The sequence below is a fragment of the Rhinatrema bivittatum genome, chromosome 9 (genome assembly GCF_901001135.1).
Source record: "Rhinatrema bivittatum chromosome 9, aRhiBiv1.1, whole genome shotgun sequence".
Taxonomy (NCBI): Eukaryota; Metazoa; Chordata; class Amphibia; order Gymnophiona; family Rhinatrematidae; genus Rhinatrema; species Rhinatrema bivittatum.
The window spans coordinates 122,253,197-122,276,075 of record NC_042623.1 but is presented as its reverse complement, the minus strand read 5'-3'; the positions used below and the strand labels follow the sequence as shown (position 1 = coordinate 122,276,075).

General features: G+C 40.3%; 1 protein-coding gene across 1 annotated transcript in view; it reads left to right on the top strand.

Moving 5' to 3' along the window:
• HMGA2 (high mobility group AT-hook 2) overlaps nucleotides 1–22,879 on the top strand; it is a 381,404-nt gene that overhangs the window by 311,584 nt on the left and 46,941 nt on the right. Inside the window, exon 4 of the mRNA XM_029616846.1 lies at nucleotides 16,096–16,128. Within this exon, the coding sequence (XP_029472706.1) occupies nucleotides 16,096–16,128 (33 nt within the window). The remainder of the gene's footprint in view (nucleotides 1–16,095; nucleotides 16,129–22,879) is intronic.

The window sequence follows — 22,879 nt, the reverse complement described above, 5'->3', positions numbered from 1 at the left end:
TCGACTATGGGAAGATGTAGTCTCCATTCTTCTTGGAGGGGATAGATGAGTATCACTGGATGGTCCCCGAAGGAGGCTTTAACTTCCCCTGTTGGTTGAAATCTCAATGTGGTCTGTAGCTTACACAGCAGGTCTCGTCCGATAAGGGATACCATGGTCCCGCCTACTTGTATAGTTCATTCTTTCTGCAGAGGGGCAGTGAGTACCTGACCTGAGGCACCCACTATAGAAACAGTCTCTTTCGTCGGGGGGGCCGATTGGTGCAGTCATGACAGATCGTTGGCCTCTGAGTCCAACAGGCCCCTGATTTTTGTTGTTACCTCGTGGATCTCCACCAGAGGGTCAGTGGGGATTCTTCCCTCCCGGTCTCTTCAGGCTGTATGCTCCTTGTCGCCTCCCCCGCCATCTGCCAGTGGGGGTTGTCCAATCTCCTTCCTCCTCGGCCCCTTTGTGTCGGTGCAGGTCCATTTTTGTCGTTAGTATTCACTGCAGGGCTCCCGTATTTCTTTTGCCATTCTTCACAGTCTCTCTTCCAATGGCCTTCATTTTTGCAGTACGCACACTGATTCTTTCCAAAGGGGGGGTCTTGTTCCCCCTTTTCTTCGCGGTCTGCCATTGTCTTGGCTCCTTCCCGTCCCGAGTGTCCTCGAGAGCGGCGGCTAACAGTCACTTTCTCCTTCATATGTCTACTTGCTTCTCTCTTTTCTCTTCCACTTCTCTATTTCCACATACCTGGTCTGCTATAGCTTTTAACTGGCTGAGGCTCATGCCCTCAAAGCCCTCGGCCTTCTGCAGGTTCTTTCGGATGTCGGGTCTATTATTAAGTTCCTGGTTGCAGGGACGGGCCCTTTTCTTCTCTTCCTGATCCCTGTTCCCATACATCTCAAAATACGATGAAAAGATCACAGTCCATCTGGAAATTGAATAGGTGACCTGCGCCTGGAGGCAAATCAGTTCTGACGAGGCTGAGAAGCTGCAAAACATTGCTTCCTTCATACTTGTAAGTTTGGCATTGGGTTAATTCAATAAAGTCAACCTGGATCTGCAGGCAAGGATCCAGGGGGGGCGCTTTAGGTGTGCAGGAGTGATGATCAAACCCTTGGAAGCCTTGTACCAATTACATTGCAAACACTAAGAACATATGGTAATAGCCAGAGCCCAGCCCCCACCAGAGGTAAAAGAACATAATTGCAATATATATATATATATATATGTGTGTGTGTGTGCTACTACTTTATCATTTGGGCCGACTCATATTTGCTCTTGTTCCTAATCTTGCATAGTGGCCCCTTCTCTTGCCCACAACTTCCAATAATCCTTATCTTGCGCCTGCCACTGAATCAAAATTTGTAATATTAAGTCTTTGTTTTCTCTGTGTTTTTTTTTTTTTTTTTTTTTTTTACAAACGGCATCCTGTAATTCCCACAGTCAGCGCTGCACATGCTTGGCTGTCTTATCTTGCCAGTTCCTTAAAACAGGGAGTAGCTCTGCATATTTAACTACTGCTAGCCAAAGAAGCAACAAGAAAAACTTTAACAAAGAACCCATTCTTAATCATTTCTCTAATTTCCCAGAGACAGCTTCAAAATAAACTGCGTCAGCAAAAGAGAGTTCATATTTTATCATGCGGTATTAGAGAATAGAAAGATAAGCATAGGGAGGACACTGGGATAGAAGATATGAGAAAACTAAAAACTTCTGATTAGCAACGCCAGCATTGAAACGCACAGCCATATTGAATGCCTACACACTACGTACTGACACGCAGTGGGATGCACCACCATTCCACTTTGTACTGTAACAATTAATTTGCTGCTATAAAATGTCTTAAAAATAGCCCGCATCATAAGGCACTAAATGATTTGTAAGGGACCCTTGGTTCTGGTATTTCTTTGCAAGTAGCAATCCTTTGTCAGATTACAGACAGTTTTAGCAAGGACCTTGGAGAATAAATTTAATCAGCAGAAACTCGGAGCTACAATCTTCCTTTCTTTTAATTAACATACCACAATTCTATCTTTATTCACATACGCACACCATCAACTAACTTTCAATAATGTTCTGTTAAAACAAACGAAACAATTTTCATTCACCCAGGCTAGCCCAATGTCCCCTTTTTTTTTTTTTTTTTCTCTTCTCTCTCTGGCTCGATCCCCTCCTCTCTCCTGTAATTATCTCTGCCGTTAACCCTTAACTGCCATCAAGTTCTAAACTTCAACACCAGTAAATGCATTCTCAGTAATCAAATCAGTATTTTAACTTAACACTGTAAATTAATTTGTTGTATAGTAGTCTTGTGCAGCATCTGTAAACCAAAATCTCTTCTTATTAGGGTTTAAAACAATTAAAAATCCCTGGTACATGTGCTTGCAATTCACAGATAGCAGTTACATACATTACAATCCTTAATTAATAATTTGAAAACCCAAACGTACCAGAGAAATGTTATAGGGGTTAAACTGTCCCGCTGAGAAGCAGTCTCTGCCCAGCCAAATTAATTAACTCTCAAGCTCCCAGCAGCAGCTAACTGCCGCTGTTCAGCACACATATACAGATAAATAATTCACAATCACTTTTAATAAGTTTTCCTTAAGTAAAAATAGTCTGCATCACCAGAGTAGATCAAAAGAAATAATGCATTTGATCACAAAAAGAAATTTGTCTAACTGATCTACCACAGTAGAATTTTTTTTTTTTTTTTTTTTTACAGGTACCTTACAGACAGACAGACACTGGGGACTTCCGGTTCCCCATTTTGCGTACTTGAGTTACCATTACGAGGGCGGCTCCCTCTACTAGCTTCTTTGCCCACGACGGAGGATTTTCAATAACTGCAATCCAAGCGGTTATGTACGGTATATCCTCAGGGCAACCCGGATTCCCTTCTTGTATAACTATATTCTGGACCCTTGTGGCCGTTTGGAAATTGAAAGTTCCTGCCGGAGGCCAATTTACACACAAACTGGGCCACCTATGGGTACATTGTTGAATCATTCCGGGTTTAGTACATTTATGTCTATCGAACACTTCGCTATAGTGCTCCGTCATGATTTTTAATGGAGTAGAACCGCCCCCTCCCATTAGGATAGAATCACAGACAAAGGAGGGAAGGGAAGACGGATAGGTAAGGGGTCCGTATCCGTCAGACACAAAGGGTCACAATCGCCCCGACTAGGACGCGGTCAGCCCGGCCTAGAACTGCGAGGCCATTCACTCTCTTTCACACAACAAGAAACCTATTCCCACTAGCATATGCTTTACTTATTACTTGTACATGCGCGTGGTCTTCGGAACGTAATTCCTACTAGCACACTGCGTGGGGTGTGATCAAGGCCCCCTCGGTCCGCCGGGGATGGACCGGTTATTTCCTTATCTATTCTTTACTTATTTCCATGTTCCCATAATACTCGCCTGCAGGGTTCTTCCGATCGTCATGAAAGCCTTCTTCCCGGATCACCAGCCCAAAGGTCTCAGAGGATCTCCGTGGAATGACCCCCTCAGATACCTGATCACTGAACTCAGCGGTGGCCACTCACCAGGCAAGTCTGGGGGATCACTCCGCCACAAAATCTCCTGGACCAACTGGGGGGCTAAAATAGCGTCCCCGGTACCTCCTGGCTGGCTCGCCAAATGTAACCGTCTCTTTTTCGTCAGTAAGGAGGTCCAGACAACTGATCCGTAAAGATAGACTTTTATTGCCAGCAAGATGCAGCTAAGACAAAGGCTCAGTACAACTGCATGCCCCTCCCCTCCAGGAGCAGACTCTTATGCACTTTACAGTTCTTATCTTTTACACATGCGTTCTAAGCATTGCTGAGCGAGCATATTCCGGCTGAAGGGGCTACTGACCCCCTCCCTAGACACCCTGGAACTTTCGTGAAACTTCTCCCATGTTCTGCAGGAGAGGCTGCTGGGACTTGCAGTTCTGGAAAGGAATTCGCGAGTCTGCAGTAATACAGCCCATCACATAATACATCCATTGTTCTAATCTAGGTTACAGCAGTGAAAGCTTATCAGAGAATAAGAACAGCGAAGCCAAAAAAATGAAAATGTGCAATGTGCTGACAGAGAGTTTCTCAATGTCCTAATTACAGCTGTATTGCAGACTGTAAGTAAACCCGTCATGAAGCAGGGAATTCTGGTACATGAAGTCCTTTGTCAGGTTGAAGCCTTCAGACTCCTTCACTCTTTACCAGCAGACTTTAGCCTGAATTTTCAAAGTGGATTTATACAGATAAATTTGCTCTGAAAATTTGCGGGTGGGCGCATAATCGGAACCAAAGTACGTGCACACAGTCATACCTACTCAGAAACAGGCGTAACTTTGTGCATTTATATTTATGCACATAAAGGTGAATTTTAAAAATCCACCCACTTATGCTTATATCTCCTGCTGCTCGCACAAATGAAAAGTTCCAAAAAGGGGCAGGACGTGGGCATGGACGAGGCATAGTCATTCCTGAATTTCACATTGAAATCTGCGTGGAAATACTTATGTGCACAGGTGCGGGCCGGGGTCTCCTGCTTTGTAACGTCTGCTATGGATGACATGTAAGTCAGCAGGGTTTTAAGGATCGGGGCTATCGGGAGAAGGAGGGCTATTAAAGGAGGGGTTTTGGAAGTCCTATCCCTTAAATGGGCGGACTGGGAATGAACTGGGAAAACAGGCAATGGCGTTGGCACGCGAGTCTTTTAAAATTCCCCCACTTACATGGTAGAAGCAGGATTTGAATGCACAAGCATGCATCCACTTAAAATCACACGCGGGCTGACAAACGCACACACACGTGCGCCCATGTACATGTTTGAAAGTTACCGTCCCTGAGCCTGATTTTCAAAAGATTTACATGATTAAAACCGGGCTTTACACATGTAAATGCACTTTACCTGTGTAAGCGGGCTTTTGAAAATTGCTACATTATATGCCGTTGACTTGTCAATAGGTTTTACCTTCGTTAAGCGCACTTAAGGCGGATGAATGGATTTTGAAATTGCTATGATAGTGATTTACATTTACATGCATAACTCCTTTGAAAATTCACCTGTCAGGCTGATGCTGCCCATGATGCTCTTGTACCCTGGGTAATCAAAACCATGCAAAACCAAGTGATAATTCAACGACATATATTGTAGCAATTTTAAAAGCCGTTATACGCACAACATGCATTTACACATGTAAAAGCCATTTGTAAGCATGTAAATCCTTTTGAAAATTTCCCCCATTATTTTCTAAAATTAAAAGTGTAAAGATAACTTTAAAACAACTTTACGCGGCCTCATGTATGCGCATATATGGATGTGTGGAGATGTACTATAGTATTTTATAATCTACGCATATCTGTCGATGCATATTATAAAATGTGTGTATATCTACCTTCCCCCAGAATATGCGTACATGTTTCAGTATGCGCAAATATTTTGCAATGCAATGAAAGCAAGTCCTTTATTTTAAAAACCTACACACATATATCTTACATGCAAAAAATAATTCCGTGATTTATAAGTGGAAGTAGGTACATTTTATATTATGCATGCATACTTGAAATCACCAGTTTTCGGATATCTAATCGGTTCACCCAATCTACCTGGTTCACCGAGGTCTCCCTTGTACTTCATCCTGAATTCCTCCCAGCTCACCCAGACCTCTTACCCAAAGATATCAGACTACAAATGAGTCTGATATCAATTGGGCTAGTTAATTAGCAGGTGTAAAGTTGCACCAGTAAGTTGCTTTTATGTATTCATGTAAATCTCTTATGGCAACTTCCACGCATACCCCAGAACGCTCCTAGACTGTCCATTTTTTGCGCAGGTAAATGTGTGCTTTTAATGTTTATAAAATAGCATGAAAATGTAAAAAGATGCTCCAATATTTAGAACCCACTTTCAGGGAATGGTATCAGATTGTATACGACCTTATACTCTTAATCCACAGCCCGCAGTGGGTTTCAACTTGTATCATAGGTAAAGCACTCTTGAGTCAGTCATTTACCTTTTTCCCACCTGTATTCCACTTTTATTTTTATAACCAAAATTTTATTTCAGCCATATTTTGAAAAAAAATCATTATGCAAATGATTTGTATTTATCTGATTCACTTAAATGTATACCACTCACTTCACAGACACGAGTGCTTTTACATATAAACCCGACATTGCCATTGTTTCAGCGCCATCAAGCATCTTCTCCAGGGGACCAAATCATAACACCAAGCCGACCTCTAAAGATTCTTTTTAGCATTCAGAAAATGGCGGCCAGACTGATAACGTGTATTGCTCAGTTTTTAGAAAATAGCATGTACACGACTACAAGCTACTGATGTACATATATGCTAATTTCATGTGCGTAACCCCTTTGAACTCATATATGTGTACCTTCTGAACCTACCCCAACTCTGATCCCCCATAACACATCTATGTAGTGTGTGAATGTACACTTTGAAAATTACCCCCAAAACTGTTGTTAGATAAAATTAGCCCTATTCTACTGTATGATATTAATTTGTTTCCCTTTTTTTTTTTTTACAAGACAGGCTGAGGGCAACCAGTATCACATGTAGAAGAAAGCCATGAATTATGGATGAAATTATATATTTTAAAGGCTTTGGAGTGAATTTTCAAAAGTTATCCACATAAAAGTAGCATATATCATAGCAATTTTCAAAAGCCCATTTACGCACATAAAACCTTTTGAAAATTCAGCCCTATGCAGTGAATTTCCAAAGGAGTCATGTGTGTAAAAGTAGCAATTTTCAAAAGCACATTTCAAAAGCACATTTACATGCGTAAAACTTGGTTTTACGCATGTACATTTTTTTGGAAAATTACTTTCTTTTTTCTCTTTTTGAGGTGTATAGGTTATAATTTACTTTTTAAGTCAGCCAAGCTAAAATGTCAACTTACATGAAATATGCAAACAATAGACACAAAGCACTATTGATTTTATTTAGACAAATATTGTACAAAGCTGGTCCAGATATTGGAGCCATCTCCAAATTTTAAGTGCTAAGATTTATACTAATTGCTCCTTTCTTTGTCAGGAGAAGAGTTGAGCAATATACTAGGGAAGTGCAGAGGCAAAAATGTTTTTTTTTTCATAGGTCTCAATCATTCACTTGGTTCATTTTAAACGATTTTCAAAAGACCATCATTTCCATCAACTTTGCCGCCAGTCTTGAATGATGAAGGCTCACGATGTCCCCTGCCATTGAGAAGACATGCTAGCTGAGCATGCTGGTTGGTGGGTTGGGCTTTCAGATAGCTTGTCCTAGAAATTTCTGTTGGGGGGGAGTCGCCTGTGCTGGGGCTGGGGGCGAGCATCTCTGTCGCCAGCTATGACCTGTATCAGGAGAGATGGCTCTGTGGGGAGAAATGTGGGAGTGCCATATTGAAGTGGGGGAGGAAATGGTAGTTGACAGGGTGCTGGCTCATGCTCGCGCTGCTTGGGGTTAGCCACTCTTTCCTGCGCTACGTCCGCACTGTGCCTCTGCCTCTGTCGCTCCTGCCCATGACCCTGCCCGCCAGTCTCTGCTTCATATAAACAAGACTGTAGGACCAGAGGGCGATACTCCCATTCACACATCCTTCACAAACCATGGCAAACGTGTGAGCATTATTTTCTATCAAAGGTTTCACTTGTTGAAAAACCATATGCTCATGTTGAAAAAAAAACATTTCATGCTACAGGAAATTCTAACAAAATGGCAATAATGGAAAGAACGCAGCCCAAAATGGTCAGCGTTTCGCTAAACAAGCTACATCAGAGCAAATCTGAAATGCAGTCCAATAAATATTACTTTCAACAGTGACTTGTAGGCATGCACACTTAAGCATGGTAACACTGGGTAATACTAACTTTAAAAGACATGTACTTCTTAGTCAAACAGAGTGGCACAGACTCAAAGCAAACATTTATACATGGTAAACAAAAACCAGCTGACCCACAGTCAACCAATCAAAAGGGCTGCAAAAGGGCTTTAAATCACTGACCAATCAGAAAACACAATTGCAGTCAACACAGAGCACACTGAATGCCCATCAAAAAATGTTTTAAAAGGCATGAACTGGTTAACTGGTTTTCGTTCACCATGTATAAATGTTTGCTATTGCTTTCATTCTGTGCCACCCTGTTTTGAGTAAGACAGATGTTATGTCACATGGAAAATGTTTGTATGTCTATTTTTTTTTTTTATTTTTTTTAAATTCTTTATTTCTCATTTTCATACAATTTACAACGAAATATATTTGTAAACCTTCTTACACGTAATTACCCATTATCCAAAACATACTGAAATATAAGAAATATAGGCATCAAATCCATGCATCAATACTTCAATTATAACTTTACAAATATCCATACAGTTCTATATTTTGGAAGTACAAGTATGCATTCTGGTTAACACAAATTAATATTACTATAATACCTTGTAATTTTATCCCACAGGCAATATTGGAGGCTAAATATAAGGAACTAAGATTTAAGGAGATGTAATCATGTAAATAAAACACTTATAAATTTTATCAACTAATTTCAATATCTTTGTCCAATATAGTTACTCACTTTCTAAGTAGCACTTGTAGGAGAGGACTCCGCTAGGGGAGCCTCAGATGTTATTATATTAGATTGCTGTGATTCTAAGAATTGTTGCAATTGATTAACTTGATAAAATATATATGCTTGGTCTCCTTTCTTTAGCTCACATCGACATGGAAACCTTAATAAAAATGCAAAACCCAGAGAGACAATTTGTTGACGTAAGGCTAAAAATTCCTTACGTCTATTTCTAGTAGTTGGAGCCAAGTCCGGATATATTTTAACCACCTGGTCATGAAATGTTATTGGAAATTTTTTAAAATATTTTTTCATGACTGTTGCTACGTCTTGAGTGATAACAAAGGATACAATTAAAATGTATTCCTGTGAATAACATCTAATGAAGAATCTTCTAAAAAATTAGTCAAATTTGCAGGGACATGGGATTTACTTGTAAGGAAATAACACGTATTTATGGGAGGAATTGCTTCCTCAACATAAGATAATTTGTCTCTAAAAAACCTTTTTAGAGATGTGTATGGAATTTCTCCCAGTATCTGCGGAAAATTGGTTATTCTTACATTTAAATGTCGCATTCTGTTCTCTAATGACTCTAAACGTCTAGCACTTGCCATTTGGTCTTTAATTAAACATACATTTACTTGTTGCAATGTTTTTATATTTTTCTCATTTTCAGTTAATCTAGTTACTGTCTCATTATTCTGAGTCTGCACAGTCAATAATTTACCTTGAAATTCTGTAGCAACATTATCAATTTTCTTTTCCATTCTAACCATAGCTGTATTTAGGCTATTCACAGCTTCTAAAATCCTATCAAGGGTTACCTGACCAGACTCAGCTGTTGTCTGCAATACATTCTGGGTCAGTGGTTCCCCCTGCTCTGCATCCCTTTCCAATGGGATTTGCAGACTTTCAACACTGTCCGGAGTGCGTTGGGCTGGAGGTGGGCGACTGTCTGGACTGAGGGAGGCTTCTTCCTGGGAGGTACGTGAATCTCCATTTCGTGTACCTCCAACGGAGTCCTGAGCTTCTCCTCCTCGTTCTTCTAGTTGAATTAAGAACTTGTTAATCTCCAGCTGTGTCAAGGCAGAGGATGAAGGTGTCGAGGGATACACCCGAATCTTGCCTTTCCTTTTCGCTGGCATAGCAAGCCTTGATGATGACAAAGTCCTTAATCCCGGTGATAAATGGAAATAACTTTCCCGAAAAAATTTTATGCTCTAACTGCTCAAACTTCTCGAACTTCTCGAACGAAGTCAAACAAAGTTTTCAATTCTCAGGTAATATTCACCGCTAGCCTCAGTCCGTTTGCCGCAGGAGTGCGCCTTTTACGCTGTTCCTTGGCGTCTCCCTCTGACGTCAGGGTCGGCAGTCGGGGCTGGCTCCGGCGAAGAAAAAAACAAGGCAAATAGGAGCAGTTTTCAATTCTCAGGTAATATTCACCGCTAGCCTCAGTCCGTTTGCCGCAGGAGTGCGCCTTTTACGCTGTTCCTTGGCGTCTCCCTCTGACATCAGGGTCGGCAGTCGGGGCTGGCTCCGGCGAAGAAAGAAACAAGGCAAATAGGAGCAGTTTTCAATTCTCAGGTAATATTCACCGCTAGCCTCAGTCCGTTTGCCGCAGGAGTGCGCCTTTTACGCTGTTCCTTGGCGCCTCCCTCTGACGTCAGGGTCGGCAGTTGGGGCTGGCTCCGGCGAAGAAAGAAACAAGGCAAATAGGAGCAGTTTTCAATTCTCAGGTAATATTCACCGCTAGCCTCAGTCCGTTTGCCGCAGGAGTGCGCCTTTTACGCTGTTCCTTGGCGCCTCCCTCTGACGTCAGGGTCGGCAGTCGGGGCTGGCTCCGGCGAAGAAAGAAACAAGGCAAATAGGAGCAGTTTTCAATTCTCAGGTAATATTCACCGCTAGCCTCCTTGTATGTTTATTTTTTTAAGTGAGTATTGCTCACTGTGTCACAGAGTGTGAGTCCTTGGGCTGTGAAATGGTTAGTACTGCCTAATGCGCAGACACGGGTGGACCCATGCCGACAATAGGCAGACATGCTCTGAGCTGGGACTGAGACGAAGGCTTCACCTATACCAGTCTTTTCCCTCGCAGTTTGAGCCCTTGAGTTCTGAGGCTAGCAGGATTTAAGCAAGGGTCCATAGCATAGGAGTGGTACCAGGGTCCAGACAGACAGCAATCAGATGGCTTTGAAGTCCAAGCAAGGGTCAAAGCAGGTGGCGATCATGCAGAGTCCAAAAGCAAGCAAAGTTCGAGGCAGGCAGATATAAGGCTGAGTCAATATCTAAGCGAGGGTCAAGGCAGGCAACTATCAAGGCAGAGTTAGAGTTCAGAAATGGATCGAAACATGAAAGGTCAGTCCAAGAAGGCAAGGAAAGAGAGGACAAGGAAGACTGGAGCAAGGCGAGGAACCGGGACAAGGCAGGAATAGCAACAGGATAGGAATAGGAGGCAGAAATAGGGCAAGGCAAAGGCAGAAGGACAAGGCAGGACATGGAACGAGACTAGGAACTGGAACAAGACTAGGAGCCAGGCAATACAGAGGATCAAGGCAGGAGCAAGGCAAGGACTGAAACAAGGCAAGAATCCAATAGCAACAAGAACTGCAAACCAAGGAGGACTTGTTGCTGAGTTGCCAGAGTAGTGCAGTGCTGGAGCTTAAATATCCAGGCGGTTGACATCAGGAAGGTGCCTCATGGAGCTGTTCCCACCGCGGGGCCTTTAAGAATGAGGAAGTCATTTGCCTGTGTGTATGTGTCTAAAGCTAGGTCAGAGCATGCACATCAGTGGCATCCTGGGACGTGGCAAGGTGCATCAACGCGGGTTAGCCCTAGCCTGGCCCTTCCCCCTGTGGGAGACAAATGAACCCCCCCTCATGGGCAAACCTGAGGAGTTCTTAATTCAATTCCGCAGGGTCTTTGATGAACCTGTATGATCTTCTCCGCAGCCGGGGATCCTAACACATATTACCTGTTTCTGTAGCTGAATTTTTTTCCTTTAAATACATCTTAAGGAAGTAATTTTCAAAAAGATTTATGCACCTAAAGGCCTTTGAAAATTGCTACTTTTACGCACGCAATTCCTTTGAAATTTCACATTTTTCAAAAGGTTTTCTGCGCGTAAATGGGCTTTTGAAAATCGCTATGACATATGCTAGTTTTTCAGGTGTAACTGCTTTGAAAATTCACTCCTAAGTGTAAAGTGCGCCAGGGTTATTTCAGATCATGAAGCAATGCTTTTAGTAATAAATGTCCTGAGGTTGCAGCTACTGTGGCAATCTATTATCAGTGCTCTTTGCGCAAAACAAATGTTTCCCGACAGTAAAATTCTTGTAATACTTTCTTTCTAAGAAGTGAATGTGTATTTTTTTTTTTTTATGAATGAATGTAGTAGTGAGCTTCTCTTGCAGTGATCCACTGAAGCCATTCATAAATACAAAAGCAAAACAGAACACAACAAAAAAAGCTCTCAGGCTGAATTCTGGAACCATTGGGAGGCAGAGACTGGGAAAACAGACAGACAGCTGTAATTCTCTCCTCCCCCCGCCATTCTTTAGAGAGTTCCAGGCCTGTTTGGTGGTCTGAAAAGTGGAGAGTTCTGTATAGAAGGGCAGCTGGTAGAATCACTGGGACGCATAATAGGCACAGAGCCAGAGCTGGCTTTGTTTCAGACATTGTTTTTCCCTTCATTGAAGTGTCAGGACCTAATTCATGGAAACTTTGGTGAGCTGGAAGCTCTTTCAGAGGATTTCATTGAGCTGCAGTGTGCAGGATTTACATGAATGCAGGGTCAGCAGCCAAAAAAGTGGGGATTTCTGAGTGGTAGGAACTGGTCAGACTTCAAGAATGTGTGTGGGTTTGATGTGGTTTGGGAGTAAACGTATGCGGGCATAATCAGCAGAATAAAGGAAGCAGGAACATTCAATTGAACGGGATTGTTGAGAAACTCAATTTATTTTATTCTTCTGCATGCTTATTTTGAAATGAATAACTTCTCTGTGACAACATATTTCCCAAGGCCGTAATCAATCTGTGGCCAGCAATACATCTAGGGAAGATATCTAGAAATGCATGTGCAGTTCTGAAATCATTGACATTGAATTTTATGGACCCAGCAGTTTTTTTTTCATCCTCCTTTGTATTTCCAGATTACTTGGAATTGGGGCTGAGATCTAGCACCATGAACCTTCATTTGCAACTACTCTGGGATATTTCCTCTGTTTTATATCCCGCTTGTCCCCCAACATATACATAGCAGGTCTGGTCCTGGGTTGGGGACCGTGCACCGGGGTTCCTTTTGGAACCCTGCAGTGCTGGGTCCTAAAATCCAGCCACCAGTAAGTAACGACTGAGTGGGAGCTGTTAACACTGCCTCCACAGCATCCCCAGTCCCTGAGGATCAATCTGGAGCAGCTCATTCCACATGGTGGTGCACAGCACTTAGCACCTGGTCAACCCTCAGTATTTTGTTTTTTTTGGTTTTTTTAATGCGAAAGACAAGCACAAGGGTGTAGGTTGAAACGGCTGACAGTTGTTTCAGTTAACGGTCATTCTAAATGCACAGCGAAATCAGCATGGATTCAGAACCAGTGCAAGGAATTTTCTGTATTAAGCGGCTTCAAAATTTGGAACCCCAACTTATCTTGAAATCCCACCACCTCTGCCCCCTTCCATTTGTGCATGCACCCCCCACCTAGGGTTGCCAACTCAACCTGAAGAAAAAACAACTGCATCCCCTACCACCCCTGACATGCCTCACCTCTTTCTCTTCTACTCTGCCTCCCACCTTGCTCACCACCTGTCTTCCAAAAAAAGCAAAATGGCCCTCGACCCCGCTGTGATCGCTGCATGACAGTGGTTGCAGCTTTTCAGAGGGGCATGGGATAAACACCGTGGATCCCTAAAGGCTTAGAGGATGGGAATGAAGAAACGAGTGAATGGGGGTAACTTGCTGGTGTGGCAATGACTGCCCTTAACCAATAAACCTTAATGCTTTTAATGTGCCTGCATCCTTGCTCTCCGCTTCAATGGCAGGAGGGAAAAAGGGAATTGGATTTAGGCAACAACCAACGAGGGTCCTGACTTTTATAGTCTGGGTAACTGATAAGCATGGGGGGGTAACCTGCATGGAGCATCAGTTACTCCTCTTAACAAAAGGCACGGGGTTACCACCCTTAACTAATAAGCCTTGATGCTTTTGACACAACTGCAACATCGCTCCCCTTTTGGATGGTTGGGGCAGGGGGATGAGGAGCCAACACAGGCCCTGACTTTTACGGTCTGGGGTACTTATATGCAGACATAAGGGGAAAAGCACAGGACTGCTTCTACAGCCAAGTCCATATGCATAGCACATCAAGCAGCACTGTCTGAATTTTCAAGAAGGCTCATCACCCAGTAAAATGTCGCTATCAGTACATTTTTTATGGGTTATCATAAGGCTTGGGGATAACTACACCAAGTGGCAGTTGCTACCCTTAAGAGAAACATGGGGGTAACCTGCACAGCATGAAAGATACTACTGTAAGAAGCTTTCTGGGCAGACTGCATGGACTATTTGGTCTTTTTCTGTTGTCATTACTTACTATGTCACTATGTTATATGAGGATGGAAAGGTAGTATCCACACCTCCTGCTGCCCAGTTTTCTGCTTCAGACAGGAAGCCTCTGTGGGAGAAAATGGGAGCTGCAATAGGAACTGTGAACGTATGCTGTCTCCTAATTCCTATTTTATGGATTGAGGGCTGTCACTAGCATCGTGTACCGATAGCATCAGGGCCAAGGGACATCATGTCTATGTTATTTCTATTTCTCTGTAAAGCCTGTTGCTGAATTATAGTTTATTGTAAATCGAGGTGATGTTTTTAACGTGCCGCGGTATATAAAAAAATCTCTAAATAAATAAATCCTGCTGCTTTGGAACAGATGGATGGCATGAAAAGTGGGGTGGAGCTGCTTGGAAGGAAGGTTTCGTAGGAATGGACTGAGTGCACAAGGGCTGGAAGAAGAAATAACTCACAGAGGGAAGGACAAGTGGTGGAGACCAATGGGGGTATTTTATGTTGGCCCTTGCCACCACTTGTGCTGCCTAATAAGTTGCACTGGCCCTGTGTAGATTGTATGAAATTTAGCTCGTTTAGAGCAGAGGTTCTCAACCCGGTCCTCAGGGACTGCCTGGCCAGTCTGGTTTTCAGAATACCCTTAATGAATATGTATAAGATATATTTGTATGTACTGTTTTCAATATATGTAAATATACCCATGCATGTTCATTAGGGATAGCCTGAAAATCAGACTGGCCAGGCGGTCCCTGAGGATCAGGTTGAGAAACATTGATTTAGAGTATCACTTCTTAACCCAGTCCTTGTGACCTACACGAGCAGTCTGATTTTCAAGATATCCATAATGAATATATATTAGTTTTATTTATTTATAGTTTTACTAACTGCCTTTCCAAAACTATGCACAAAACGGGATGCAAGAAAATATAAAATCACATCAAAATAAATATTTGCATGCAGTACCCATCAGGACTGCAAAGTTATAGTTATGCTGATAGATTTTGAAAATCCTGCACAAGTAATTAATTTATAGGCAAACTGAACTGAAGTTCTTGCTGTCAGTTGCTATGCCTTGGCTTTTATTTTGCTAATGGAAAAAATGTTCCTGAGAGAATATATGTACCAAGTTTTGTTTAAATGGTTAGAAACAGCATAGAAGAGTTTGAGTCCTTGGGCATTGGCATCAGCCCATGAACATAAGAGAGAACATGCATTAAGCAACAATTTTTATGTAAATATTCAAATTTATATGTTGCTGCTACTACTAAACATTTCTATAGTGCTACTCGATGTATGCACTGTATTTCATAAAAAAATATATTAAAGGAAAAATATAAATAAAGAAATCTCCTTAGTTTTACTAAATACGTTCTAAATTGAGCCCAGGATAAGCTATGTCTTGTTGCCTTCTTAACAGCAGAATAAAACTGCAAAAATCTATTTTATTGTATTACAGGAATTTTTTTAAAGTCATATCCGGCTAAGTTACAACGGATATTCAGCGGCATGGCTATGCCGCTGAATATCGCTGAATATCTGCGTACAAGCTAAATTAAACCTGCTCATTGGCAGGTATAACTTATTCGCATAACTTAAAAGGCTAAGGCTAAATATCGCTAAGTAGTGCTGCCCTGATCCGCCAACTGTCCACCTACTATCTAGCCTGATAAATGACTTAACCAGCTATCTAGCAGCTGCTGATATTTAGTGGCCTATTAGGTAGCTGGATAAGTCTTACTTATCCAGCTATTGAGCAATGAGTGCACTTTCAATATCGCGCCCATAGTATTCCCTTCTATGCAATATCATTCTAAAATTAGCTGGTGCTGCAAGGATTTTCAACTTTGTATGTTTTGGTTGCTGGGAACTTTCTTGACTGTATAATTTATTTCAATATTAAATGCAGTAAAAACTTAATATAATCACATTTTGCTCTAAAAGGTGTAAAGTTTACTTTTTGAATTATTTGTTTTATTTTTACAGCCACAGCAAGTGGTTCAGAAGAAGCCTGCTCAGGTAAGAAATATTTGTATTGCATTTAGGGTCTGATTTTAAAAAAGCACTTACATGCATAAAACTAGGTTTTACTTGAGAAAATGGGCTTTTGAAATGCTACAGTATATGCCATTGAATTGTACATAGGATTTACTCGTGTATGTGCACTTTACTTGAGTAAATGCCTTTTGAAAATTGCTATGATAGTATGTTACATTTACACGCATTACTTCTTTGTAAATTACGGGCTTAGGGCCTGATTCACTAAGCTGTTTTCCCATAGACACAGAATGGGAAAAAAGCCTTAGTGAATCAAGACTTTAGTTAGCATGTGTTCCCCCATGCATAACACAAAGGTTTTAAACAGTAAAATGCAAAGTTCTGGTAGCGATACTAGTCCTGGGGAAAACTGGTTTCTTTGCAAGTTGTGTTATCTTTTATTTATCCAATAAGATTACACAACGATGTATTCCATGTATTATCACAACTGCATAGATCTTGAAATAGATGAAGAAGGGACCTGCATGGTCTTGAAAGCTCACTCTAAAATATTTTACTGTTCAAGTTGGTCATAATGTAATGGACATGTTAAAATGCTACATAACTGTCTATGCAATAATATGTGCACAGTAAAACATTTCCCTGATAGCATATTCACATTATACCATGTACGTGAAACCAAAATGCAATGATGAAATGATGTAATCACATCAAAGACAGTTTCTTCTTTTTTTTTTAGAGTTTTAATTCTCTTGTTTTGGCAATGGCCATTATATCATGGTGCCCCCACTAGGCATATTCAGTCTAAATGGGAGGATCTGATAATTATACGATCAAAACAATATGGGGATGGCTTCGCTCTAATCATAGATCTAGAGTGCTGACTCCACTTTCTTTAGGAAATATAAAGGGTCTCATTTTCACTTCTGTGAAGTGGCAGTAGGTTTATTAAATGTCAGATCTGCAATTCACAAAATACAGGAATATAAGTTATAGGTTCCTTTTCTGACAAAGATTTGGATTGGGGGGGGGGTGATTTAGTAACATTTGCCCAGTGTTATCTTGAGGATTATGGATTTTGAATGTTTCTAGGGATTTTAAAAGCTGGGAGGTAGAGTGGCAGTCATCTTTCATTTACGTCTGAAATTGGAGCTGGTTTCCAATTGGAGGGTATTGGGGGGTTGAAGATTTAGCCATTAAAAGATTGGCTTTAGCTCCTTCTGTTTAGCTGTTTATTATAGAGCATCCTCAGCTGATGCTGCTACCATTATCTCAGTGGGAGAATTTATATCTGATATAGCTATTAAGTTCCCTAATGTGGTACTCTTGAGTGATTTTAATATGCATCAGGCTGAGGAACTTTGTAGGGGGAATGTTGTTCTAGAGATGATGTGTGATTTAGCTTTTATTCAGTTGGTGCAGGAAATTCACTTGATTTGATTTTTGATTCAGAGAGAGGAAACATTGTGTCAGGGAGCTGCGAGATTCCTGTTTGTCTTGGACCAATCATTTTTTATTACTTTTTTTCAGTTCATTGTTTTGCTGTGAGCCATGAAGAGAATGGAAAATTGGTTAAAAGTAGGACCTGTGCAAGCCTTGATGGGGGAAGTGGTTAATTGTTTGGATTTTGTTGAAGAGGATCTTATATTGAAACCTTTGTAGGAACAGGTCGAGATGAGGAACATCAAACTCAAAGAAGGGATAGATAAAGAGGCCCCAGAACATTCTTTAGTGATTAAGAAATATAAGAATGAACGTTGGTTCCAACCAGAGTTTAAGACTTCTGAAGCAACAGCTTGCCCATTTAGAGTGGAAATTGGTGAAGGATCTGATAAACGGAGAGAGGCATAAGGCCAATGACAGAGTTTATAAACAATCTATTAGGGAGACAAAGCACAAATTTGACTCTAAACAGTAAAATTTACTGACAATAGACCAAAAAACGTAGCCCAGATAGTTAGAGATCTCTCTGGTGAAACCTGATAGAGTAAGGGTTTAGATACTTGTGGGCTTACAGAAATAATTTCAGTAAATTTTTTATGCTGTTTTCAAGATTGCCCTACTTTTGCCCTGAGTAGAGCATAGAATTTGAGACCATTTAGTTTGGTCTACTTTTATACAGTCTGTTAAGCAAGTAGAAAAATCGCAATGTGGACATTTTTCCTGTGGGCATTGTAATGTCTGTCACCTCTCGTTTAATAGTGAGATACTAAATTTGCCAAATTGCTGTTCGTTTAAATTAACATCACTACATGTGATTCTTCAGGCATAATTATTTAATATGGTGTCTTTGTGGATTATGCTATTGGCAAGACAACCAAGTAAAATGGGAATCCAGGAACATATTAGTTGTATTAATTGCTTGAAACGGGAAACACCTCTAGTTACACACTATTGATGATTTGCGTTTTATGGTTTTAGATAATTCTTTGCGTCATGGTCGGGGAGGTGATTTTGGGAAATTTTTGCTACAATAGGTATATAAGCTTATATTTTTAAATGGGATACTATGGCACCTAATAGTTTAAAGAGGTAGAGTGGGGAGCCTTTTTCAAGTTTTTGCCTTTGGTCTCTTTAAAAGAATCACATAAGTATTTGTGCATCTAAAAAACGTGTTATATGATTGGGTGATACAGTCTTAAAAAACGGAGTAACATGGAACATCATCATCTGCACCACCATGTTTGTTTGCATATTCAATTGTAGATGATAAATCAAAAGATAGGATTAATAGTTATTGTATGAGTTGAGTATAATCTTCTTTCTACAAGTTTATGATATCATTCTCCTGACGCAGGCATTGTATATGCTGAAAAGCTGCAGCATCGGGATCTATTTGTTGCGGTGACAATTGAGACTTATAAAGTGCTAGAGAGAGATCCGCATGAAGCTGAAGTCATTCCTACTTTGAAAGGCTGTCTTATTAACTAGAAACTGGAGCTTTTTGAAGAATTGCGAGTGGAGTCATCTCATCTTGAAGGACTTATTTTGAGATTTACAACTTTGCTTTGGTATATGAATTTGAGGATTGTTTTCATATTGAAAGACTGATTTTAAGGTCTACAATATTGCTTTAACATATAAAGTTGAACTTGTCTTTACCCATAAAGATTAGGTTTTCAAGACATTCGTATGAAATTGAAGCTGTTTCACATGAACATTTCAAGTTCGCACATTGAGATAATGTATTATATTGTATGTATTATGAAAGGGCATATGAATGTCTTAGGTTTTAATAGTATGAATGTGATGGTGAGAGAAGTACAAAAGATTTTTGAATAATATGGTTCTGAATTACTCATTTTGAGATTAAAAAATATTAAAAGATGTAAATTCAGTGTGGAACATTAGATATGAATAAAATATGAACTAGTGTACTGTTCTTTGTGGGTTGTATAGTTATAGATTGTTAAGGACAGGATAGCAGTTCTTTGTTAATTTTAGTAGAAGCTGAGATTTGATGCCAAGAATTGCAGAGTGATGCATTTGGGGTATACCAATCCAAAAGAACTGTATGTGATGGGGAGCAAAAGATTGAGATGCATGGACCGGGAAAGGGGTGATAGAGTTGACGATATGAAGGTAGTGAAGCAATGTTTCAAGGTGGTGGCAAAGGCATGAGGGATGCTGGGCTGCATAGAAAGAGGAATAGCCAGGAGAAAAAAAGAGGTGATAATGTCTCTGAACAAGTCTCTGGAGAGGCCTCACCTGGAGTACTGTGCTTAATTCTGAAGACCATATTTCCAAAAGGATAAGGACAGGATGGAAGCAGTCCAGAGAAAGGCAACCAAAATTGTGTGGGGTCTGCACAAGAAGACTGATGAGAAGAGACTGGAAGACCTAAATATATATACCCTGGAGGAGAGGAAAGATGGTAGAGATGTAATTCAGACTTTCAAATACTTGAAAGGAATTAGATGCACATCCAACATTTTCAGATAGAAAGGACACTGCTGCAGAGAAGTACCGGAGCCATCCCCTAAAAAAAGAAGACGACCTAGGAAGGATTAATTTATTGTATTATATGCACTGTTATCACTATTGTCTTGTAAATATATCACCTTCACCATTGAAAATTTCTTTGAATCAGTTTCTTTCCTCTACAGCCTGCTGGTGAATCTGGCAATGTATCTCTTCCAATTCCTCAGCACTCAGGTCATATGCCTCCTCTTCCTCAAGTGAACATCTAGACCATGGGTGGACAACTCCAGTCCTCAAAAGCCACAAACAGGACTCATTTTCAAGATATCCACAATAAATACTGTATGTATGAGAAATATTTGCATGTACTGCCTCTATTGTATGCAAATATATCTCAATTATATTCATTATGGATATCCTGAAACTAGGCCTGTTTGTGGCTCTTGAAGACTGGAGATGGCCGTCAGATCTATCTCTTATGGAGGAGGCAGGCCTCTGGTTTTGACCGGTTATGAAGCATGCAGCAAGTTTGAAAAATGTCACACACCTTTGTAAAGTTGTAGAGAAGAACTAAAGTTGTAGAAGAAGAACTAACCAACATACCACCTACAGACTGTTGCCTAGCTACAGATCGTTGGTTAGAATCAACAAAAAAAATAGCCAATGAGGTAAACCCCATTAAAACATTACATACCAAAGAAACAAAACAAAATAACCAATGGCACAATGTAAAAATAAAGGATGCAAAAAGAAAACTCAGAAAATTCGAAAAAACCTGGAGAAAAAACAAAATAATTGAAACCTAACTAAATTCAGGAAACACCTAGCTTACTACAAACAACTAATCTTGAATACTAAAAAAGAATACTATAGTAACAAAATAGAAAAATTTGCCAATAACCCAAGGACCCTCTTCGCTATAGTAACAAATCTTACAACCGACAAGCAAGAATCACCTCAAAGCATACCTGAAACAAAATGTAATGAAATAGCCCAATTCTTTAGTGATAAAATATCAAACCTAAGAAATAAGCTCCCAAATAACACCAAACAAGCGATCATAATGCAAAAGAGAGATGTTAACCCATGGTCAGCATTTGTAGAAATATCACAACTAGAAGTAGAGTCAATGATAAAAAATACAAACCCTGCCCCCCACATGATTGATACTATACCCACAACAAAGATAAAAAAGATCACCAAGGTAGTAGCCCCAACATCATAAACCTATCACTAACAGAAGGAATAATGCCAGACATACTGAAAGGGGCAATCATAAAACCAATAATCAAAAAGAAAAACAGTGATCCCCTAATTCTCAATAACTACCCGCCCAGTCTCAAACCTCCCATTAATAGCCAAATTAATAGAGAAAGCAATGCAGAGAACAGTTAGCCGAACACCTAGACGATAACAACATACTGTACCCTTCACAACACGGTTTTCCGTAAACACTACAGCACTGAGACATTACTTCTCTCATTAATGACAACATCTTAAGAGGTTTTGATAACAGCAAACACTACATCCTTATAATGCTAGACTTATCCGCAGCATTTGTTACGGTAAACCACCAAACATTACTTAAAAGACTAGAAGAAATTGGATTATGCGACAAACGATTAACTGGTTCAAATCTTACCTCAGCAATAGGTTCTTCCAAGTCCAGATAAAAACACTCTTTCAAAAAAACTTAAACTCGAAACTGGAGTACCTCAGGGTTCAGCTCTGTCCTGCCACCCTCTTTAATATATATATGCTGCCCCTATGTCATCTACTGGCAGGCCTAGGGATAATTCATTACATTTATGCTGACGACATTCAGTTAATTCTACCAATAGATGACACAATTGAAAAAACACTAGGGCTAGCAAACATGTACCTTGACATAATAAAACAACTACTAACCCAAATGGAACTGGTTATTAACATTGATAAAACAGAATTCCTACACTTGAAAGAAGACATACTGAAATCGTCAAAACCCCCAATAACTCTAGGAAATAACCAGAAAATAGAACTAGCCAAAAAAGTGAGAAATCTGGGAGTAATAATGGATCCAGAAATCAATCTAAAACAACACATATCCTTAAACGTAAGGGAAGGTTACGCAAAACTCATGATCCTTAAAAGATTGAAACCATTACTCACACCTGCCCACTTCAGACCAATTTTATAACACTTGTTTCTCCAGTACTGATTACTGCAATGCAGTCTTACTAGGACTCCCCAGCTCATCAATAAGACCACTCCAAATACTTCAAAATACTGCAGCCAGAATACTAACAGGAAAAAAAAGAAGGGATCATATAACAGAAACTTTAGCAGAACTACATTGGTTACCGATCGAATACAGGATAAAGTACAAAGCCTTATGCACCATACACAAATTAATATATGATAAAGAAGCAGACTGGCTAAATACAGCCCTACGAGTCCATGTCCCACAAAGGAACCTTCGTTCAGCTAACAAGGCACTACTAACAATCCCTACAGTAAAATCGGCAAAACTAACACCAAGTAAGAGAAAGGGCCTTATCACTGGCTGGGCCCATCCTATGGAACACAATGCCCACTGAACTCAGGTTACAGGAGTGATATCAAATCCTTTAAGAAAACCTTAAAGACAGTGGCTCTATAAGCAAGCCTTTCAAAAGAAACAGTGGGGTAGAGAGGGAGAGAGCGAACGAAAATACAGAAAAAGCGCAAGCTAGAATAAATGACATTACATATTATAAATACATAATACAGTTAAGAAGTAGACCAAAATAAAAGTATCTCAAATAACTTTCCTGATTAATCCACCACTACCCAAAAATTTGATTTTATTAATGATATTGTAACCATTCTT